This window comes from Clavelina lepadiformis, chromosome 4 (genome assembly GCF_947623445.1).
Source record: "Clavelina lepadiformis chromosome 4, kaClaLepa1.1, whole genome shotgun sequence".
Taxonomy (NCBI): Eukaryota; Metazoa; Chordata; class Ascidiacea; order Aplousobranchia; family Clavelinidae; genus Clavelina; species Clavelina lepadiformis.
In genome coordinates, this window is record NC_135243.1 from 16184093 (window position 1) to 16204305 (window position 20213).

At 35.4% G+C, this 20213-nt stretch overlaps 2 protein-coding genes and 1 long non-coding RNA gene across 6 annotated transcripts; 2 read left to right on the forward strand and 1 right to left on the reverse strand.

The window, feature by feature from the left end:
- Nucleotides 1-1748: 1748 nt before the first annotated feature.
- On the forward strand, nt 1749-5495 carry LOC143452794 (uncharacterized). Its single transcript, XM_076953894.1, has 4 exons — nt 1749-2987; nt 3436-3489; nt 3783-3921; nt 4499-5495. The coding sequence occupies exons 1-4, from the start codon at nt 2924-2926 to the stop codon at nt 4629-4631; spliced, it is 390 nt and encodes a 129-aa protein (XP_076810009.1). The 5' UTR covers nt 1749-2923; the 3' UTR covers nt 4632-5495.
- Nucleotides 5496-8078: 2583 nt separating this feature from the next.
- On the reverse strand, nt 8079-20085 carry LOC143452015 (uncharacterized). 4 transcript variants are annotated; one of them, XM_076952827.1, is made up of 17 exons: nt 19953-20085; nt 18637-18706; nt 18358-18450; nt 17968-18194; nt 17664-17892; nt 16810-17451; nt 14974-15048; nt 12015-13111; nt 11351-11921; nt 11141-11209; nt 10787-10995; nt 10041-10127; nt 9809-9964; nt 8938-9067; nt 8766-8874; nt 8509-8686; nt 8079-8311 (listed from the first exon to the last, which is right to left on the reverse strand). In XM_076952827.1, the coding sequence occupies exons 3-17, from the start codon at nt 18404-18406 to the stop codon at nt 8252-8254; spliced, it is 3888 nt and encodes a 1295-aa protein (XP_076808942.1). In that variant the 5' UTR covers nt 18407-18450; nt 18637-18706; nt 19953-20085; the 3' UTR covers nt 8079-8251. The 4 variants fall into 4 exon arrangements, with proteins under 4 accessions (XP_076808942.1, XP_076808940.1, XP_076808941.1 ...); XM_076952825.1 differs by having other exon boundaries at nt 18358-18455; XM_076952826.1 differs by lacking the exon at nt 19953-20085 and adding an exon at nt 18816-19059.
- On the forward strand, nt 18076-18530 carry LOC143452018 (uncharacterized). The gene is made up of 2 exons (XR_013114936.1): nt 18076-18211; nt 18298-18530. It is a non-coding gene; the product is annotated as an uncharacterized LOC143452018 (long non-coding RNA).
- Nucleotides 20086-20213: the final 128 nt, after the last annotated feature.

Genomic DNA, 20213 nt, shown 5'->3' on the forward strand with positions numbered 1-20213 from the left:
AAATGGTATTGTCGAGTTTACGTCAGTGTTTGGGGAAAACGGAAAATAAAGAGCTGACGATTATAACGGATGAAATAACAAATCAACTTTGCGAACAAACAAGATATGGGAAAAGGCAAAGTCAAGGGCTTAAAACAGGCGTGTCAAACAAAAATTGCTCTGAGGGCCAAATGAAGACTTTGAATGTAACCCGAGTGCCGCAAAATACACTAAAACGTTGAAAAGATAACAGTAGGAATATGCTTTATAAATGTTTAATACCGCCGGTTCTAACTACTTTTGGGCCGGCCTTAGATAAAAGCATATTTGCAAAGAGTTGATGTTTGGTGTTTACGTTATTATTGTCATTTATTAAATTAAGCTATTTAAAATCGGCAAGCGGCCTCTCCATCAGTTCTTGTATTGGTTCCCACGCTTTGCTAAGGCAGGCCGTGTTACTACCGAGTAGGGATGTGCCGCGAGGAAGATTACGAACCCGAATATCATGAAGGTCGACACGAACGAATCCCGAATCTATTCATATTAGAACCAAACAATAAAATTTCATCCAAAAGTTGGCAAGTCTTGCTTGTAACATGACATAATCGATAAACAAACCGCTTTCTTTCGAAAAATAGTGTCTAAATGATTGAAAAAGCAAAACCGTTAGGAAAACGACCTTCATTGTAAGTACTGCTGACTCTAGTTTAGTTGTCGGGAAACTAGATCATCATTTTTAACAAAATTCAGTAAATTTATAAGTAATATTGTATTCGGGTTCGCCCGAATCTTCCATAAAGGCGGTATTCGGCGAATCTATTCGGGTTTGGGTTCGTAATGGCCCATCCCTACTACCGAGTCATCTTCTTGCTTAGTCTACCTCTAACTGATAACGTGTAGGCCAGACCAAATTGTGATGACCGGTAATGCAGTAAAAAATACACTGAATGAAGACTGGCGAAGCAGCAGGCGCATTCAAGTTGGATGGCAATAATAACGTTTGTTACTGAACTTCCCCTTTACATTTTTTAAAACAAAAACCAGATAATCACAGGTTTTGCCAGATCCCCAGTGTGTGGCCGTCGGCAGCGTATGAGAAAGATTATCTCTGCAATTTCTTCACTTTGCAGCTTTGGCTTACAGAGCATCTTGGATGACTGATATCATACTATATATCGGCATCAGGGATAACTGAGAGATATCCGTTGTGACTCCGAAATCTAGGCCCTAGATTCTAGAGCATCTGACTCCATAGAAAGACTGCATGTTCACCTCGGAAAATACTCAATTCGCGAATCGACCAGCAAGTGCGAACTGATAAATTTTATTTGCAGACATTTGAGTTTAAGACTCACAAAATGAATTCAGCAAATCTAGTCATTGTAGTCAAAGCTAATGAAGCGTTTGTGGTGGAGAAAAGTAATTAAAGAAAGAACGTAAATTATGCAACAAAATAAACCTTAAAGAGAAATGGCCAACTAGCATAGCGCTTACCGCCACGAACTAAGCTATTTAAGAAAGATCTTCAAGATCCAAAAGGCTTTTGCAAAAACATAATATAAGTTCTGAAGAGAGTTTTTGCATCACAATAAGGCATCGTATTCAAATGAGTAGAAATATTTCGATCTTATTACTCCTTTTGAACTAAAACTTACTCAACCGTGACAAGTGTACTAGTCTTATTATGATGTCATGCTTTAAGAAATGATCAGCTGGTTATGTCTCGTGACTGTACTCTTAGTCCGATTTATAGGCTCTACTGTAGAAGGAAAAATATGTTAGCCGAGGGCTTTGAGACAGTTTAGTTCAGAAATTGGAGGGAACATACGAAGGACTACATTATTACGAAGATTTTCTAAACTTAAGTGCATTCCGTTTATTGTGGTCGAGATGTAGCACGCAGTTTTACTTATAAGCCTATAGCCTAGCAATCTAATATATTGTAGAGGACTTGCATGATGACTCACAATGTTTCTGTGATGTCACAGATCTGGGCGTCAGCAGAGCAACTTGGTCCTATTGACTAGCATTAGTTTTGATAAATTTTTAAATGTTTTTTTGCCTTTTGTTGGTTCTACTGTCAGTCGCTGCTAAATTTTGCAATAAAAACAAGGAAATAGGCATTAAGTCATCGTGTGGCTCCAAAGTGAAGTTCTGAAGCTTCTGTAAAGTTTATTATCTAAATACGAATTCTTAGTTTTATATCCGACCTTTTTCTTATCTCCAAACTCAAAATTTATTTTTTCATACTCATATCCCTGTGCTAAAGGGCAAGCTTTCCATGCAATACGAGGAATTATCTGTGGGTTTAGGTTCTGCAAAGACTTTTCCTCAGTCTGAGGGTAAAGATTGTGATACCATACCACCATATACTTTTTGCCTTGATCCTAGGCATGCAGAAATTGGTGGTTGCCAAATGTAATGAGCTTGTAGTGGGTGATAAGTTTAATTTTTGAAAACTTGCTGGAAATACCAGACTTCGTGAAATAAAATTCAGACACAGCTTAACAGCATCTTTACCTAGAGTTGCTATCTATTATACAGAAGTAATATGAAAACCTGAAGTGAAACTTGTTGTTTTCTAAATCTGTGGTTAAGCTTATAAACAAGTGGTTTCCAAATAATTTCTGATGTGGCTTCTTATGGAATAATTTCTTATGGAAGTTTAAAACCTTTGTGACGTCCTAATCGTAGAAAATTATAAAAAGTAACATCGAATCAAGAAACACTTAATAAAGGCAAGCTTTGCAATTGCAACACCTTTGGCAACCTGCTGCGATGTCTCAGCACACCATTTGGAAACCAGTGGAATAAACCATAAATATGTTTTTAGCATTTCCTTGAATTACTGCAGTACCTCAGCTTTTACAATAATTGTATCTGGCGACTCCTTTGCAAGAAACCTTTTGCTTTTCAAGCAGATGAACTATTCACAATATATATAATGGCTGCTTCATCACAGCAAGCTCCACCACCTTATCAAGCTGTGGAAGGATATAACACAAGAAGTAAATATCACATACAATAAAAATTTTATTCCTTACAATTGTTTTTTAACGTTAGCACAATATACAGTACATGCTTATCATAAGATAAGGATCCTACTTTAGAAAATTTCTTGGTGACATAAAGTTTATAGAACCATGTTATTGACAACCATCTAACTTATCAAATAGAGAAAAAGTGACCGGAATTAGGGGTTACTTGAAAATGGAGGTCCTACTCTTTTAACAAATATAAATTAATGAGTTTTGTTTGTCTGACATGGGCGAGCAAGTAGGCATATTTACTATTAGTACATAATATTTACTATTAGTATATAAGTATGTAACAGCTTTTCTCAGTGTTTGAAATGTGTGATTGAAGTAGGTATCTGAAATGCAATTTGGTTCATATAACTCTTTGTAAATTGTAATACTTTTGTAAACATAGAAATAAAATTGATTTAATTTACAGATTCATATCAACCTTTGTATTCACAACCCTCTGCGTATAATCCAAATTATGCAGGTAATTTTCAAAACTTTTGCGTACATTTTACGTTTTGGAGAAAGTTATGTAAACTTTCAGCTGTGCTCAGCATTAAAGTTGTGATAACAATACCTTGTTTTGCAGTGAGTGAAATTTTACCTATATTTCTCAACTTAAGAAATTTGTTGAATTGGTTTTAGTAATTTTAATATAGTTTTGAAATAGTATTAACGTTGTGGTGTGTACATTTAATTAATTTGTCTTACCATGCTATCACGCTATCGTGTCATCATGATGTTTTTGATTTGAAAATTTGAGATTGTTTTGATTAGGCCAAGGTACAAAACACAACAATTTGAATCACGACAACGTTCAAGGCTATGGGGCAACCAATGGGTCATATTCGCACACAACCATTATCCAACAGCAATCTATTCCAGTCGTTGTGGTAGGAGGTTGTCCTGCATGCAGGTATTAAACATTCTGCTTTTGTATCGTGTTTATGTTAAGCTAATTAGCTGGGTATTCATATCATTCATATCATATCTGAAGTCTAGACAAAATCAGTAAACTGTCGTAGCTCCGACTAAACGTAAATTCTTACAGTATATACTGTAAAAAGTCATGTCACCAAGTCAACAGGAAAGTTATGTACTGCTCCTTATTTTCTATTTTTGTTTATGTGAGCTCTAACATAGCAAAATTAACACCAGTATCACCTAGCATCAGCAGCAAGCAAGAGGTGTACAAAAACATTGTTTCATTTATATTCTGTTATATATCATAATATGGAACTGGTACAAAGACATACATTTTAGTGCAAATGTATAATTTAGTAACGGAAAAAAGCCAAAGTTTGGAATTTGTAGAAATTAAGAAGTATTCTCTATTTTATACCACTATTAGAATACTGTGTTGCATTTACTTAATTCATTGTATACCACTACGTAATCATACTAAAAATCTTATTTCTTAATATGGTAGAATTTACCATTGTATTATTTGACAGTTTTTGATGTGAATTAATTTTCTTATTTAATCTTTAAAGGGTTGGAGTGCTTGAAGATGACTACACTTGTTTGGGAGTGTTTTGCGCAATATGTTTTTTTCCAATTGGACTAATATGTTGTTTAGCCATGAAGCAACGTCGGTGTCCAAACTGTGGTGCAATATTTGGATAAACTTAAAAATCAAGTAATTTTTTGTGACTTTTTTGGTTGCTTTGTTAAGCGTTGGTTACCAGTATTTGCTTATTGAAATTAAGTATTTTTTATTTTTGGATTGCTTTGTTCTCGTGTGGGCTATATTTATTTGTATTTCTGTATGTATTTCTGTGCATGTAGCATACACTCTAAAATAATCTGTGAAAATGTTGTTTATTTGCTTATATCATGTAATGTGGAGTTTTGTAAAGTGAATAGCAAGTCTGCAAAAGTATAAATAAATCTTTTCCACAAACATACCCTCGTAATGATTCAGTGTCCTCATCTATGTGCTTGTGGAGCTACAGAGCTGCTATCTCCAAGTGGTTTAACTACTGTAATTGTTTACCAGTTTCTTTTTGCTCATATCTGTAATTGTTTTCAAAAACTTTCTTGAAGTATGCATGGTGTGAATAAAATATACTAGATTTAGATCTGTTTCCGTTTCTTTGACAAATGGTTTAGCTTGGAACTTGATATTTGTGATATTTTGTCGTATTTTGCTTTGGATTTAAAAGGTTTGTGATTGTAAATTATTTACGGCTTGTACGCTCTTGTAGGAAGCAGGCCTTATTCAGTCAAATTTAAAGCTACCTTATACCAATCCCAATATATGATTGTTTTGATGCTTTTCTTTTCTTCTAAGTTTGTAATCAGTTTTGTTGTTATTTATAGTGAGTAACAACGCAGACATTTGTTGGTAGAAATGTACAACCATTATTTTGTTTGCAACTTTGATTTCGCTTGTAACAAGTGAAAAATGTATGCGAATAGCCTATTACGCTGTAATGGAGACCGTTTTTGTTTTCACAAATAAGAATATTGCAAAAGATACCAGCAGAATCCATTATCGTCGTCAGAGTCGAGCTTACGAGCGATGCAGGTCTTCGTATTATGTCTGCAGGCTGCTTTCATACTGCCATAGCAACAAGAGAGCGCCTTGCAGGACGCTAAACGTCTTCAGGAGAGACTACTTAGGACTTGAAATATGACCCCTTTGCATGTAGCCAGGACTCTTAGCAGCAGTTAACAGTAGATCTGCTTTACTCGAGTACAGTACTTATCTTCCAGTGCCTCAGGGTACTGATTGTTTTTAAAATACTTCAATTGGTACTTGTTAGTCAATTTCTATACCTAATTTGTTATTGCATATTAATCTCTTGAATAGGTGTATCAATATGTAAGCCTAAACTACAGTCCGTTATGACTGGTCTGAGTCTGGTCTGGTCTAATCTGACTCTTTTTAAAACTGTTACCCTTTGATCATTGTATTTGCCTACTATGTTTAGGAATGAAGGAATTAAAAATTATTCCGTACGTTTTATATTACAATAAGTACCAGAGTGGCTATGGTGAGTACTTGCCACCTGGTCTTGTCTACGAAGCCTACTCGAATGACTAAATGCACAATTACTAAAATTGGTACTTAAATACAGCTCTGGTAAGCATTACCATACCATTTCATACTTATACGTGCAAACAGATCCTTCTGCATGTGAGAAGTTGACAGTTCATGGTAGATCAGAAATAACCCAATAGCTTACCGATATACCCACTCCTAGTACTTCATTATTATGTTTATCCGTTGCATTAACACGGTCGAAAATTGAAAATATGTCTATGTCACGTGTCTCATTGAAATCCAGATATAACCGATCGCAACGCATTACTTGGGTATATTTCCCAACCTCACAAAATTTTCAGAGCATTTAGCGGTTCTGGCTTGTAAATTTGCAAACCAGGTTCGGTTCCCAGTTGCGCGAATCGTTGTAAAACGGCCTTAATCAATATATGAGTGACACTTGCTTCTGTTGCGTGGTCCTGGTGAATACAGTAAAAAACGCATATAACGGTCAAGTCTGGACCAACGATATTCATCCGTTATATACGAAATTGACCATCGGCACACTACACAGGCTCGCTCGGTCCCTTTGTATTAGCCTACGTCTCACACTCCAGAGTTAATTATAAGGCATTTTCAAGTCAGAAAAAAACACACTGTACTTAAGTTTATTATCGCTAAAAGTTTGTGGCTAAATACTAAATTTCTCTAAATACTGAATTAAACTAGTTTTGGTGTGGTTTTCATTTATCTGGCCTTGGGATGTGGCAGGATACAAATTCAATCTGATTACTGTACTACCTCATGATAATTTATGTAGCTTTTCACAAATAATTTACAGCTCTACTCAAGAGAAATTCCATAGAAAAGCAAACCTTTTGTCTTTTTTCTCTGCTCGCGACCAGCCCCCTTTCCCAAAAAACAGTTTTCTGCGGAACATAGTTCAGAAAAACATTAGTCCGATCAACTTTAATCTTATTTGAACAAAATCTCGACTGCATTAAGTGTTGAAAATTGAAAATTCCTTAACAATTTAAAACAAATCTGAAAAATCACAAGCTACTAAAAAGCACAGGTATAATCGGGTGTTGGGTTTATTATCTAAAACTTTTCTGATGATAAAAATGTGACGTTTTTTTCGTGGATGCCACATGCGCCTAATAAGGCCCATACAAGAAGCTTGGCTAATTGATGTCCATAGACTTCAAGAGTGGTTCCAGTCATCAGTTGGCAAATTGTTGCAATTACTTTGATGCGCCTAGTGGAATCTTTTTAAATGTTTGTACAACTTAAAATGTGAAATTTCTAATAATGTTATATGTTGTCTATTACTATGTTTTGAATCAAAATACTCACAAAATTGGTGGGCCTTATTAGGAGCCTATGCTCCTAATAAGGCCCATTTTTTGGAATTTTTAATTTCTTTATAAAATTTTTTTGATGGGTTGTCAGTTATTGTGGTTTGAATATGTTGTAGTCATATACCCTCACTAATACAATACGATTTTTCAGTCTATTCTCATTTATGGTTCTTGAGTTATTTTCAAAAAAGTGTTAGGTGGGCCTAATTCGGTACAGGTACCTTAATTATCAAAAGAAAATTTTATTTTATAAGATTTGTTAATGGTAGATTTTATTTCATATCTATTTTATACATTAAGAATTGTTTTTGGTTGGCTATCATAATTTCAGGATAGTGGCAAGCGAAGAAATGTTAGTTGTCAAAAAGTGCTGCATAATGGAAAAGCGTCGTGTAGACCCCAAATGTATGATACGCGAACCGGTCAGTATATACTGTACCAAACGTTAACCTAACATCAAATATTTGTACTGATTTTTTGTTTGAGGTGACATTTTCTATCGGTAGCATGCCCTGTATCTTGCGATGATAACAAATTCTTAAAAAATCCTTGATTCAGACAGTGTTCCAGATCCTTATCAAAATCAATGGTTTGGTTCTTGATCCATTGCCATCCTGAATACTTCGACTTTTTCACACCTGTCGCACATCTGAGTTTACGGACCACGTGCATCTGCAGTATAGGCTGCTCACAAACTTAACAATAGGAAATAAAGAAACCGACTTCACTCAAAACTTCTATTCACAGAAAACAAATTACGATATGAAAACAAAAAACGCAAAATCAAGAAATATTCATGGAAATGCAAATGTCTTGATCACCAAATAGCCACCGATTTTTACTATATGTAAAATTGCAAATCATTTTCTTTGATCTCAAATCATAAATAACCATGATTATTTGACAAAGCTCTTTGACTTGTGTTTTGCAAGGTGACGGATTTCGTTGTGCGATTTCTGCGGTTTGAAATGGTATATCGGCATAAGATAACAAAATAGAAGCCTATATTTATAGCACAGTATTTATGAACATGCTTAATTATATTTCACACACATTCTGTAGCTATTGTACATGATCTAAAATTTATAGTTGTAATTGTAGGAAGATAATAAACACGACATGAAAATGAAAATATTAGATTTGGTTGAAATACCTCAAATTTCCTGGTAAATTCTTCAAATATCTTAAAAAATTGTTGCATTCCGATTTTTTTCGGATTTTCACCAAAATACTGGGCAGTTTTGTTAAACTCTTTGACTGTTGCCTTTCGAAGTTGTTCGAGACGTTTAAGAGATCCGTTTGTTCGAACAAGGCATGTTTCCATAGCTATTCTATATTGTGCACGAAGTAAAGATAAAGGCGATGATGCTTAACAAGGGCATTGACATCTATTATTGGAATCTGTCATACTTAAATCTATCTTCTTTGTTCTTGCATGCGGTTTCATTGAGGTTGTCCCGGATATAGAGCCAAATTTTGCGCAGTTCTTGCAAATCTTCTAGCACAGCGTTGTAAATCACTGTAAAATAAAAGTATAAGTTGATCTGACTGTCCTTGGTAGAGCAAGACATAATAAACATACCTCGTGAAGCATTCTTAACATCCATTAGCTCTTCAGAGAAGATAACTACGTCAGGAAATTTTGTCGTAACTGCTCTCGCCAAAATATGGAGGAAAGTTAATTTGTTGTCACTAGTTTTCGTGGAATCCATCTGCAAAGAAAGAAGCAACTTTTTGCATTAACGTGTAGGTCTATTGTTTACTATAGGCAAAAAGATAAAAATGTAACTAAGTAGCCTAATCTGCATTTAACGAAACCATTTTTAAGTGAACTGATCAAAAGGTAATCTCACATAACCACCACGGTGTGAGAAATGATGTAATATATCGGTGCTTCTTGACCATTTTTTAAATCCTGACTCACTTTCACAGACAATTGGACAAGAATGAACAATGGAAAAGTACTTTTAACACCAGCCGATTAGCCTACTACTCCAATTTTAAGCAAGCTTAAGTCGAATTAATGTATTTGAGGAACTCGGTTTAAGTAAAATAAAATATTTCACAGAACTCCCCTATGAAAATACGTTCCTGCTTTGAGAAATATTGACAGGCACGTCATGTAACACATTTCGGTGCTGGACGAAATGCATTTCTAACGTAGGCTATGCTCACCTGCATAAATGCTAGTTATGCAGGTGAGAGAAGCTTAGCGTGACTGTGGAATCGGTTCATTCTATAAGTTTAAGACTACAAGGTTGGTTATACGGCCTGAAAAATTCACCGAATTTTAGTTTCTCAAAAAGTCGCCTGATATTAAATAGTGCGGTATCCTATACATTTTAATTAAAAACGTGTAAATGTTGCACTTTGGGGGACTTAGTCGCTAAACAATACGCAAACAAGGCGAAAGACGGTAACTGGGCGTAGGTTTTAATGATAGGAGACAATACCTCCGCCAGAAATTGAACTCTAAATCCAGTTGCTTTCGATATTCTGATGTTCCCGCGATTCATGTAGTTTCCCATTGCAAGCACGAATTCAAGGATCTTTGCCAGTTTTCGACTTTTACGCAGCTGAAGCGAAGCTCTTTGGATGATTTCCAGGTTCTGCAACAATTTATCAACTGTAATGAATATGTAATAACATATTATGAATCTTTTTGCAAAATGACAGCTTATATACCTTTCGTATTTCTTCTTCTTTTTCAGTAAAGCCGTGTTTGAACGCTAAAGCCTGCAGCCGTATTTGATAGCCGGGAATGTTTATTAGCTGAAATGAAGATAGATAAGAATGAGAATAAAATTACTTTTTGTGTGTATTGGTTTTACTTTAGACTTTGAAGCCATGTAACGTATTAGACCAAAGCAACGATTTAAAAAATTTATAAAAGATGATAACTTTTGTCTAAAATATAGTTCTCGCTTAGTCATTATTTTTTCCAAAGAGCCATACATTGAAAGGTTTACTTTGACGAAAAATGAAATAAATGGTTGTACACGCTTGCAGAGCCGAGAGTAAAAAAAGTGCATGACCTCGTTTAGCGGAAACTCAAGCGCAGCTAAACAAGAGTAACAAACGAAACAAAACAACGTTCATCTTACAACAAAGACAGATGCCAACAAACTTGACAAGTGTTCGAAGAAGCTTTGTAGTTTAAATAAAACATTACGTAAATGATTCGCTTGATTAAACAGCGTAGCCTACTCTTGCGTCGGCCGAAATCGTACATCGATATGCTTAAATAGGGGCTTGCAGTAAGATGTTTATGAAACAACATTTTTTGCGTAGAAGACCTTTCCTAATCATAGTTATCCTACTATATATATTAAACAACCACAAATATAATCATTTCGTTTATATAATGTATATATTGTAATCAATCGTAATATCTTCTGTTTAATTTTCCTAAGAGAACTTCATACATTTACCTTCACAGCAAGAAAGTCAGCTTCATTGAGTTTTTCAAGATTTCCATTAAACGCCTGAAGTTGTTTAGTTTCTTCAACGTCAGGAGCATACATCAAAAGTTGATGGTAATGAGACGCTTCCATCCGGCTTCTTAGAGATTCGTGGCCGTTGAAGAGCAAACAATTGCATATTTCTTTATGTGACAGTTTAAGATGGGCAAGAAGGATTGCTGAAAGAAAGTAAAGATATAGCAAATATTAAACAATGTACAAACAACCCAGTAAGAACAGTTTAAGTAACAAAGAGGTGATCTAAAAGCATACAAAAAATTTACTGAAGTACAGCAAGTAATACCTGTAAAATAGTTTACTTACATGTGTTGTATGCTTTTTTGTGTGCCAAAATGGAAATGGCGTCTTTTTTTTTTTCTGTTTTCTTCAGCTCTGCAAAACAATTATAATGAGGTAAGGTCCACGATTCGAAATTATAATTATTCATTACTCATCTTTTAACAATTTAGCTCCAAGTTTACCACATTCGAACCAACTGATGTAAAGTATTTGTTATTTGCTGATCTTACTTACTTAAGTTTTTGGCTTTTTTTAAGGCAAAATGTTCTTCAAGGTCTAAATATTTTACAACGTCATTGATAGTATCATGATCTTCTCCAAGTTGGCCCCAAACCGTGTTTCCAAGGTCGACGGGTTCTATCTTTTCCCAGTTGATTCGTTTTACGGACATTTTTCTTGGACTCGTCGGAGGTGTGTTCTTAAACATTAGCGGAGGAGATATTGGTGGAGGAGGTGGTATCGTTGGCGGAACAGGAGGAGGAGGCGGAGGTGGAGGTATCGATAAAAGCTCCCCGTTTTGTTTACTTTGTTGAGAAGATGTTTGAGGAGCTTGATATTCTTCTTCTTCTTCTTCGTATGCTAATCCAAGAGCCAGCACCTCCTGATGTAAAGGTGCGTAAACATCGTCGGGGTCTTGTAATAAGTCTTGTTTCCCGGACGGTGCGACTTCTAGTTCCAAAGGAAGTGGTGGAGTTTCAACGGGTGGCATAGATAATCTTCTGTCATGTTTCTGAAGATCTTCTTCTGCAGCGGAGAAGACGTCTTCCATGTTCATGCTTATGCCAGACACACGGTAATTCTTTTTCTGTAAAAATAGTATTATTCATAAAACAAAACTTTGCCATTTGAAGCACTCTTGTGCTTTACCTGCTAAGCTTTTATTTTTTGATGTTTTTACCTTAGCGCGATCAAAGAAGGACACTTGATCTGTTGGAGAGGAACTACGCATTTTCACTGGATAGTCCACAGAATTCGCAGAAGAGAGATCGTTTTCTGTCCAAACGTGCATGCGTATTTCACTGGAATTTCGCTTGGCAGCCGTTGACATTGATCTGTTTGCCCGTGATCTGCGACTTCTTTTCTCAACATTCACATGAGCTCGCCGCTGAGTCGCAGTAGGTTTTGGGACATCATAAATGACTTTATCGTCTTCGTAACAAACGGGCTGTTCAGCGCAGCTTAAAAAATTAAGAGCAGAAGCCGGGAGGGAAGTCCTGCGGCTTGTCATATCTTCTTGAGCAGTAGTTTGAGACTGTCCTTCGACACCATTATTAATATTATTATTGCCGAGATTTCGACGACGTCTACGTCTCACTCTGCTATCCCTATTTCCGGACGGTTTTTCCTGTCCCTGCTGCAAAACAACATTTGGACTGGAACGGGATTCAATCAACGGTGGTTTTTCTGGATTCGTAACATTATTTGCAGTTTGATTCGATTCTGTGTTTTGGATGAATTCATCCAGCGAAGCTTGTTGGATCGCCCTTGATGACGTCGATATACTTTGATCATTTTTCGGAAGATAACTCCACTTTTCACCAAACTTGAATTCGGTTTTGTCTTCTTCCTCTACTATTTCGATGTCATCCAGTAAATTCATTTCCTTATCAAATTGCGCACTTAACTCACATAAAAATGTGTCGGTATCGTTTGTTTTGGGCGGTCTAGAAAAGGTTAATCTTTTCTTCAATGAATTCAAGTAACTTCTTGTATGTTTCAGCGAATCATCATTTGTGCCGGTGCTGTCTTTTGTGTTTTCAATATTCGTGCTGTCAGTTTTGTCTTCAATACTTTCATTTTCTATAGTTCCATCAGTAAGTGTAACTGGAATGCTAGAAGCATTTCCTCTTCTAACAGGGTTTTGTTTTTTATCTGTCTGCATGTTGCTTTGCATTGCATGGTCAACGTTGTTGTTATTCGGTTGTCCTTGTAAAATTGGTCTGGATTTTGGTAAATTATCACTTCCGTTTACCGTTTTATCTTTCTTTATTGCATCTACAATTAAAAGAACAATAGAAACAAATTAGCCAATAGAAAAAATTGAAAGCGTCTGTACGACAACCAAACCAAAGATGACGTTTTGTAGTACCTGTACCTGTGTAAATGAAAACCACCATTATGTTAATTCCTTATACTGACTGCTTAATAACATGCTTTCATTGAAAACATAGAATAGCACATTTCGTTTGGTTAAGGAAGAATTATTATTATTTGTAACACATATACACTTTACAGGAAAATTCGCGTTTAGCAAATGATAGTTCTTCGTTGCTGATGTGTTTAGTGCCCGCTGGGTTAATTAAATTATTAATTATTTATTTGTCTTCAAGATTTAATATCTAAATCTACAACAACCTACTGATACGTTTTCAAAAGATGTATATATGAAAACCCAATATTTTTTATCGTTTTATTATATAATATGATCGCATATAGTATGAACATATCTCGTTAACAAACCCGAACTTTTAACGTTTACGTTTGTGAAAACTCGAGCAAAATCAACTCAAAATATGACGTAATCAAAAAACAAACAAAGAAAGGATCTTAGCAATACATATTTATGGGTTTATACTGTGGTTTATAAAGTGTAAACGTCCCACAGTATGTGTTCTCGGCATACGTACATTGCAGCAGATGAATCAAATCATTTGACAGCAGACACAACTCGTAAGATTAATTTTTTCAGGGACATACAGCGGTATATATACTGTAGTATAAACGCGCAAATTTAACTCGCAAGATTTTAGAATAAACAAGCCGAAAGATTTAGTGCGATACGCGTGACACTAGAAGTTTAAGCACTACATTTCAATTCATAGCCGGTAAACAATACAGAAAGTGTACAAAAAACTCCCGGTATAGCAAATAACAGAAAAAGAGGAAGTTTGCATTAAAATGTAACTATAGTTGTATTTGACTATACGTTTGACAAGTATATCGCAATTTTTTCCACATAAGCTACACAATGCACATAGATGTTTTTATAAACCGATTTTCTTTATTTGTGGACTTGTTAATCCGAAGTTACTTGCTGTCTGTTACACGCTTACTGCTATTTTAACTTTTTTTCGTGTGGCGACTCTGCTTTTTGTCTTTATAACGCTTAAGAAACACTATCGTTTCCACGTAATGTGTCACACAATTGGCTAGCACATTGCAAAAGTTGTGAAAACAACTGACCTCGTATATTGATTCGCAGGAAAATTTAGAAAGTAATAATTCTCCAGAATTCTCCGGCAACGATAACACTTTTTGTACATTTCTTGCTCGCACAAGAAATTAACGGTCGGGTAATCTAAGAGGAAAGCTCGGGTTCGTGAGAACATTTAAAATTGATGATATTCGTGTTTAGCCTTCGGACCCGGGTTCCGGTTCATGTTCGACATATTTCAACCGTTTTCCATTATTTTGCCACTTTGGAAACGTGTATAATTGCTTATAGTATAACACTAAAGAATACTAAAGACAATTTTTGTCGTCAATTACGTGAAATGTGAAAGTATCGATTTTTGAATTGACATGCACTAAACAACCCTATTAATTTCTGCTTTAATGCTAATTACCACAAAAACATCTGCAGATCGATATGCTATAATCGTGCCGCGTGCCCTCAGGTAATATTAAGTCATATTTAAAAACATAGAAAGAGCTATGACGTCAAGTGCATAGCATCAGCGAAAAGGAAGTAAGTGTGTGTCTAATTTTCTGCGGTTTCGCCGTTGATATTAGTATTCGCAGTTGGTTCACAGGACTTTTTAACCTCCGCTTAATAATTACCGCTAACAACAATCAATCCACTAATTACAGAATACTTGTTAATAAATATATAGTATTTTTTACGTGTTAAAACTTACCGTCAACACTAGTGCTGGGAATTGTTGCATCAACTGGTTGCTTTTGTTTCTTTTTCGAAGACTTTTGTTTGTCACCTAAATAAAAATTTTGTCTTTACGGATGACCATGCAAAGCGTATTGTCATAACATCCACTTGGGCAGGCAAATTACCAGTTTTAATTTATCAATATGCTTGTATTTCATAATAAAGTGCATTTCTGTTTTTGTAAACCGATAAAAAATCTTTCTCATAAAAAATTTACCTGTCACAGCCGCTTTCAGTTTCTTATACTTTTTTAACATTATGTCACTAATCAATTCATCAACGTAAGAGCAGGTATTGTCAATAGCCTCGGTAGCAATGTTAAGTAGAAATAGTGCATTTGCCAAATGCTGTTTTTATTTCAGTACAGTATACTGTATTTACAAGGTATTTGATGCTTTCTACTCATTCCTATTTCGTAGCAAAATTCAAACACACCCACATAAATTTGACCTGAAGTTGTACGTAACAAAATTTATTTCGTATTCCAAAAACCACTGTTTATAGGAACTATATAACTAATTCCAGTTAAAACTGCCTGAATACAAGTTTGAGCTACCAAACATGTGAAAAAATCTATGCAGAAAGTTGAAGAAACTTCATCTACAAACAACTTTTCGCTGTCTGTTTTTCATGCTTCGCTTCCTACTCGTATCACATAACGAAAGAGTTAAAGCCAGCCGCACTGAGCCGTTCGAATGCCTCCAAAAGTTAAGTTTTTGACTGGTCATAGAAAAACGACAACGTTATAATCCTTGAGAGCAAACCTTACTAACAGCGCGTAATACAAAAATAAGCACTTGTTCATGAAGGAATATTAATGAATATACCTAAAGATTTATAGTTGGAAAACATAATCACGACAAACAACCAGCTTCATTACAATATTTTGAATCGGTTTTTGCCCAAAATATAGTTCACAGTCTGTAGCCTGAAAGTTTATGTCACACCCATCTCACTTAGTCATCAGAAAAGAATGTTTTAAAAATCGTTTTTTTCCAACAGCAAGTCTATTCAAATGTATTTATGTTTCTTACACAGGTATAACCAATAACTCCTATAAATCACTTCAAATAATAATTTCATCAATTTATACAACTTAAGACGTAAGCTGCTGCTAACACGAAACTGTACAAACTCTAATGCTAATGCTCATAGAAACATGTCCAAGCTAACCATTTACTGTGCATGAAACGTTTTTCCCCGCCATGATTGCCTTGTGCCATTAGTATGATTTGTATCAAAAACCTATATGCTATGCTAAGATATTATACAGTATTATAGCGAAATAGTATATTTAAATTTATAGACCATTTGCTTGACAGTGCGCTTATAGAAGTACGATTTTTAGGCCTGCACTCTCAACAGTATGTTAAGCTATAGCCTTAAGCACCAACTTTGTATGTTTCCATAAGATGCAAAGGCGTGTTTATCAAGGTATCAAAAATAGTTCAAAAACTATGTATATATACCAAGTACCCACACTTACGATGTGTGTATGTTTCTTCGATGTAAGAAATACCAAACACATATTTTGTCATGCGTATGTTAAATATACCTTCGTAAATTACGAAGAAGTGATCATTATGCAATGCAATATATAAACACTAAGATTACTTAATTAAGTATAACTTATAATAATATTGGGTTTGAATTTCTCGTAATATATTCCGGCAAAGCATTACCGCCATCCTAAAGTATTCTTGCACAGTATTGTTTATTGCTGGTTTATTTCTGATAAGTTCTAGCAGTAGTAGTTCAACCAAAACAATATCATTTACCAAAAGATGTCAATCAAATTTATGCACTATACCTCCGCATTGGTATCGGTTACTGTGTGTAAATGATGCGTCTGGTCTGTCAGTAGGCCTATATGTCGTCAGTTCTTCGGTTGTGGAAGTAGTCTTAGTACATACTTCTATGGTTTTGAGTCGTTGCCGCATCCTTTTTCCATTCCCAAGTTGTCTCATTTTTGATATTTCTCGCGAAAAATCGTCCGAGTCATTCACATTTGAGTTGATCGCTGCCGCATTGTTTAGGGTGGTTGAGCCTGTTATCGCCCCAACGCTGCGTTGTCGTCTTGTTGGGTTTAAAAGTTCACGTCTTCGACGTCGTTCGAGCTGTTGCTTGTAATCATAAAAGTTGGTATCATCATTTTTCTCAGAAATATTTACAACAGTGGTTTTTGGCGTTGGATAATTGTTGTGAGAAATGTCTGTGGTGTCAGTTTTTGACGGGGTACCGTCGCAACGTAACGGTATGATGCTATCCACTGTTCTTCGCCGTCGATACCGTTTTGTTTTTGTCGTTGCACTGGAAAGAGGTGATTGCGTGTGGTTAACTTTATTTGCTTCATTGGCAGAACTTGGAGAAGTACTGCATTCTTCGGAGCATCTTTCAGTCGTATAGCTTTGTTTTATTTGTCTATCTGTAGTTTTTGAAATGTTGCTATGTTCTAAAAATAACCACAATAACTATTGTAATATGCAGATCGTTTAGCCTCCGTTAAGTATGCACGTTGTGATATTTTTAAGGGCAGGCAATAAGAATGTACAGATAACAATTTTTTACTTAAGTACAGTATGAGATAGTTTTTAAGCATTAAAGTTTTTATTGTATTCTGCAGCATTATACAAAAACTAAAATAACACCTATTAGTCACCGCACCATGCAAGTCAAATCCTGTTAATTCGGACAACTTCTTTTTCAAAATATTTCGTTCGTCGTTGTTCAAATAGTGAAAAACAATTTCCCAGATATCATCGCATCCATTATCTCGATTGCGTAATATCGGATAAATTTGAAACAAAAGCGTGTCTACTATGCGGTGGTCAAAAAATTCCGTAAGAGCGTGCCTGAAAGCTTTCCCTTCTTCTGCGGTTAATAAACTTTCAATCTAAACAAGAGACGGTATATTCATAGGCTATAACTTAAAAATATAACCTTTAAAGACCATTCTTTTCTTAATTACTTTTTCTTTTTCCACAAGTCTATTGTTCACCAATCGTTTGTCATCTCCCAACCTGTCTCCATTATTCTTATTTTCAGTTGGCACCTTAAACTGATCGTTTTCAGAATGACGCGAACCTAGGAGTTGGGTGTCATAGTTTGTCTTTGGAGGGACATATGGAAACGGAAAACTGACGTCGGCAAGATTTACAGAAGATGGTTCGTCGCTTAAGCAAGGCATTTTCGATTCTAAAGCACAAAACATTGTAAATACCTTTATAAATAACTTATGTTATTGGAGAATGTCTTCAAACTCAGGCCAAAGAAAAAGCTATGTTTTTCGCGTTGTCAGAACAAAAGGACAAGCTGCAACACAAATGACTGCACGCGCCAACGGTATCAAAACAAGCACCTTCTTTTGGCAACGTACTGGACTTGGACTGTATGACAAGAGTAGGCATTGATCCGCTACCTTGGATTAGCTGAACGGCTTTTGTGTGCGAAACTGTTCTAAAATTAATAAAAATATTGCACAATACTGTAACATTGTAAACTTGGAGAAACAATAAACAACTAACAAACTTCTTTTAAAACCACCGCATGGGAGTATGTACACAAACCACGTAACTACATGGTAACTAAACAAATCAAAACAGGTGTAACTTGTGTTGTAAAACAAAACTTTCCTCACCTCAAATCTATTCCATTTAAACTAAGAATTCGATCACCACTTTGAAGACCAGCATTACTAGCAGGGGATCCTACATTTAAAGTCGCCAAAGAAAATTTAAATTAATTATGCATCAAACACCAATGCTTCAAGTTAATGTAAAATTAGAAACTGAAAAAAAACTGTTAACACGCACTTACTGTATGTAAGCCTGTGAATTTTTCTACTTTGTAAAGATTGCTTATAGTTAATCGTACCGAACTATAAAAACAATCACATTTAACGGTCGTTTTGCGTTGTCTTCACAAACTTTGCCAACTAAAACTCAATTTACATGGAAACGTTTCTGAAATACCCGAATTCCTAACAACTTTCAAACAAGAAAAGATCAACTTTAACTCCACAATGTTATCGCTGGAACCGATAGCACGAACTATTACGTTTAGACAATTTTTAATCTTCTTTCAAGATACACCCATCCTTTAAGTTGTCATTCATAAGCAATCCAAATGACGTCATGGCCTTTAAAAATGATCATAACAAATTATCTGCAATTACACCTACGACAATTTTCGCTTGTTGTACAGATTATTCTAACAGCAATGGCAAATTCAGCTCAAGGCGTATATAATGTTTGTACTTATTTGGAGGTGTCCATGATTTTATATCTATAAGCTAAAAGGATCGATGTATGTTTACCATTTGTTATAATTAGCCCGATCCCCGATCATAAGTCTTTGCCGAAATTATACCTGCAACGTTGTTCCCAACATCAGGGTTACAAAAAAATGGTAGGGATATGGTTATATCTATATACGTTTGGGTAAACGCCTATATATTTATGATTGTCAGATGTGCATTTGCAAAAAAGTTTTGCTCGCTCCGCAGTGATCCTTGCAGCCTATATTGGATACACCAGCATACGAATCATCGTTGCTGGTTGATTTAGTAGCCCCAGTGTTTACGCTCGATTTGACACAAAAAAAGTTAAACATATCGTCAGAAGGAATTTCGTGAAAGCAACGGACTGAAACAAACACTGTTTCAAATCATATGTACAACTTTCAAGTGAATGTTTTTTTAATTTTATGAACGAAATCTGTAACTATCTGTCAAACTATCTGTCTTTTATTTTACTTTTATTTTTTTTAAATATTACAGCTGCAATTTCTTTGCGTCTGTATCAGTGTTACAATAAATGCGTTTTCTTTGAATTTACCAAACGCTCGGTTAAAAACATTTTGTGCAAAATCTGTCTAATGCACAACTATTTAAGAGTTTAGCCTGCTAAAACTTTTTTTTACAATCCAATCCCGCAATATTTCAGATATTTACACCTGATAGTCGTAATGCACGGTTATTGTCTGACTAATCCTCCAACGGAAATGCCAGCTGACATGTCGTCTGTCTCAGTGTTGATGACGTATGGAACGAACAAAGAGGCATTGTTACGTCACTCCCTACAGACTTAGAAACTATCCACAGAGTCGCGAGTTTTAAAGTAAAGTTAAAAAGGTGAAATAAACAAAACATCAAGGGTCATAGGGATGAACTGCAGTAAATTTGTCGAAACGGAGCATTGCCGAGTTCTTTACGAA

Bases quoted from the DNA above. Each gene is read 5' to 3' on its own strand.
- LOC143452794 (XM_076953894.1), top strand. From the start codon at position 2,924: ATGGCTGCTTCATCACAGCAAGCTCCACCACCTTATCAAGCTGTGGAA. The intron at 3,490-3,782 runs GTAATTTTCAAA...TGTTTTGATTAG, and splicing joins GTATAATCCAAATTATGCAG to GCCAAGGTACAAAACACAAC. The intron at 3,922-4,498 runs GTATTAAACATT...TAATCTTTAAAG, and splicing joins GGAGGTTGTCCTGCATGCAG to GGTTGGAGTGCTTGAAGATG.
- LOC143452015 (XM_076952827.1), bottom strand. From the start codon at position 18,406: ATGCCTACTCTTGTCATACAGTCCAAGTCCAGTACGTTGCCAAAAGAA. The intron at 18,195-18,357 runs GTGCTTGTTTTG...TTTGTGCTTTAG, and splicing joins CAGTACGTTGCCAAAAGAAG to AATCGAAAATGCCTTGCTTA. The intron at 15,049-16,809 runs GTATAGTGCATA...ATTTTTATTTAG, and splicing joins TAACCGATACCAATGCGGAG to GTGACAAACAAAAGTCTTCG.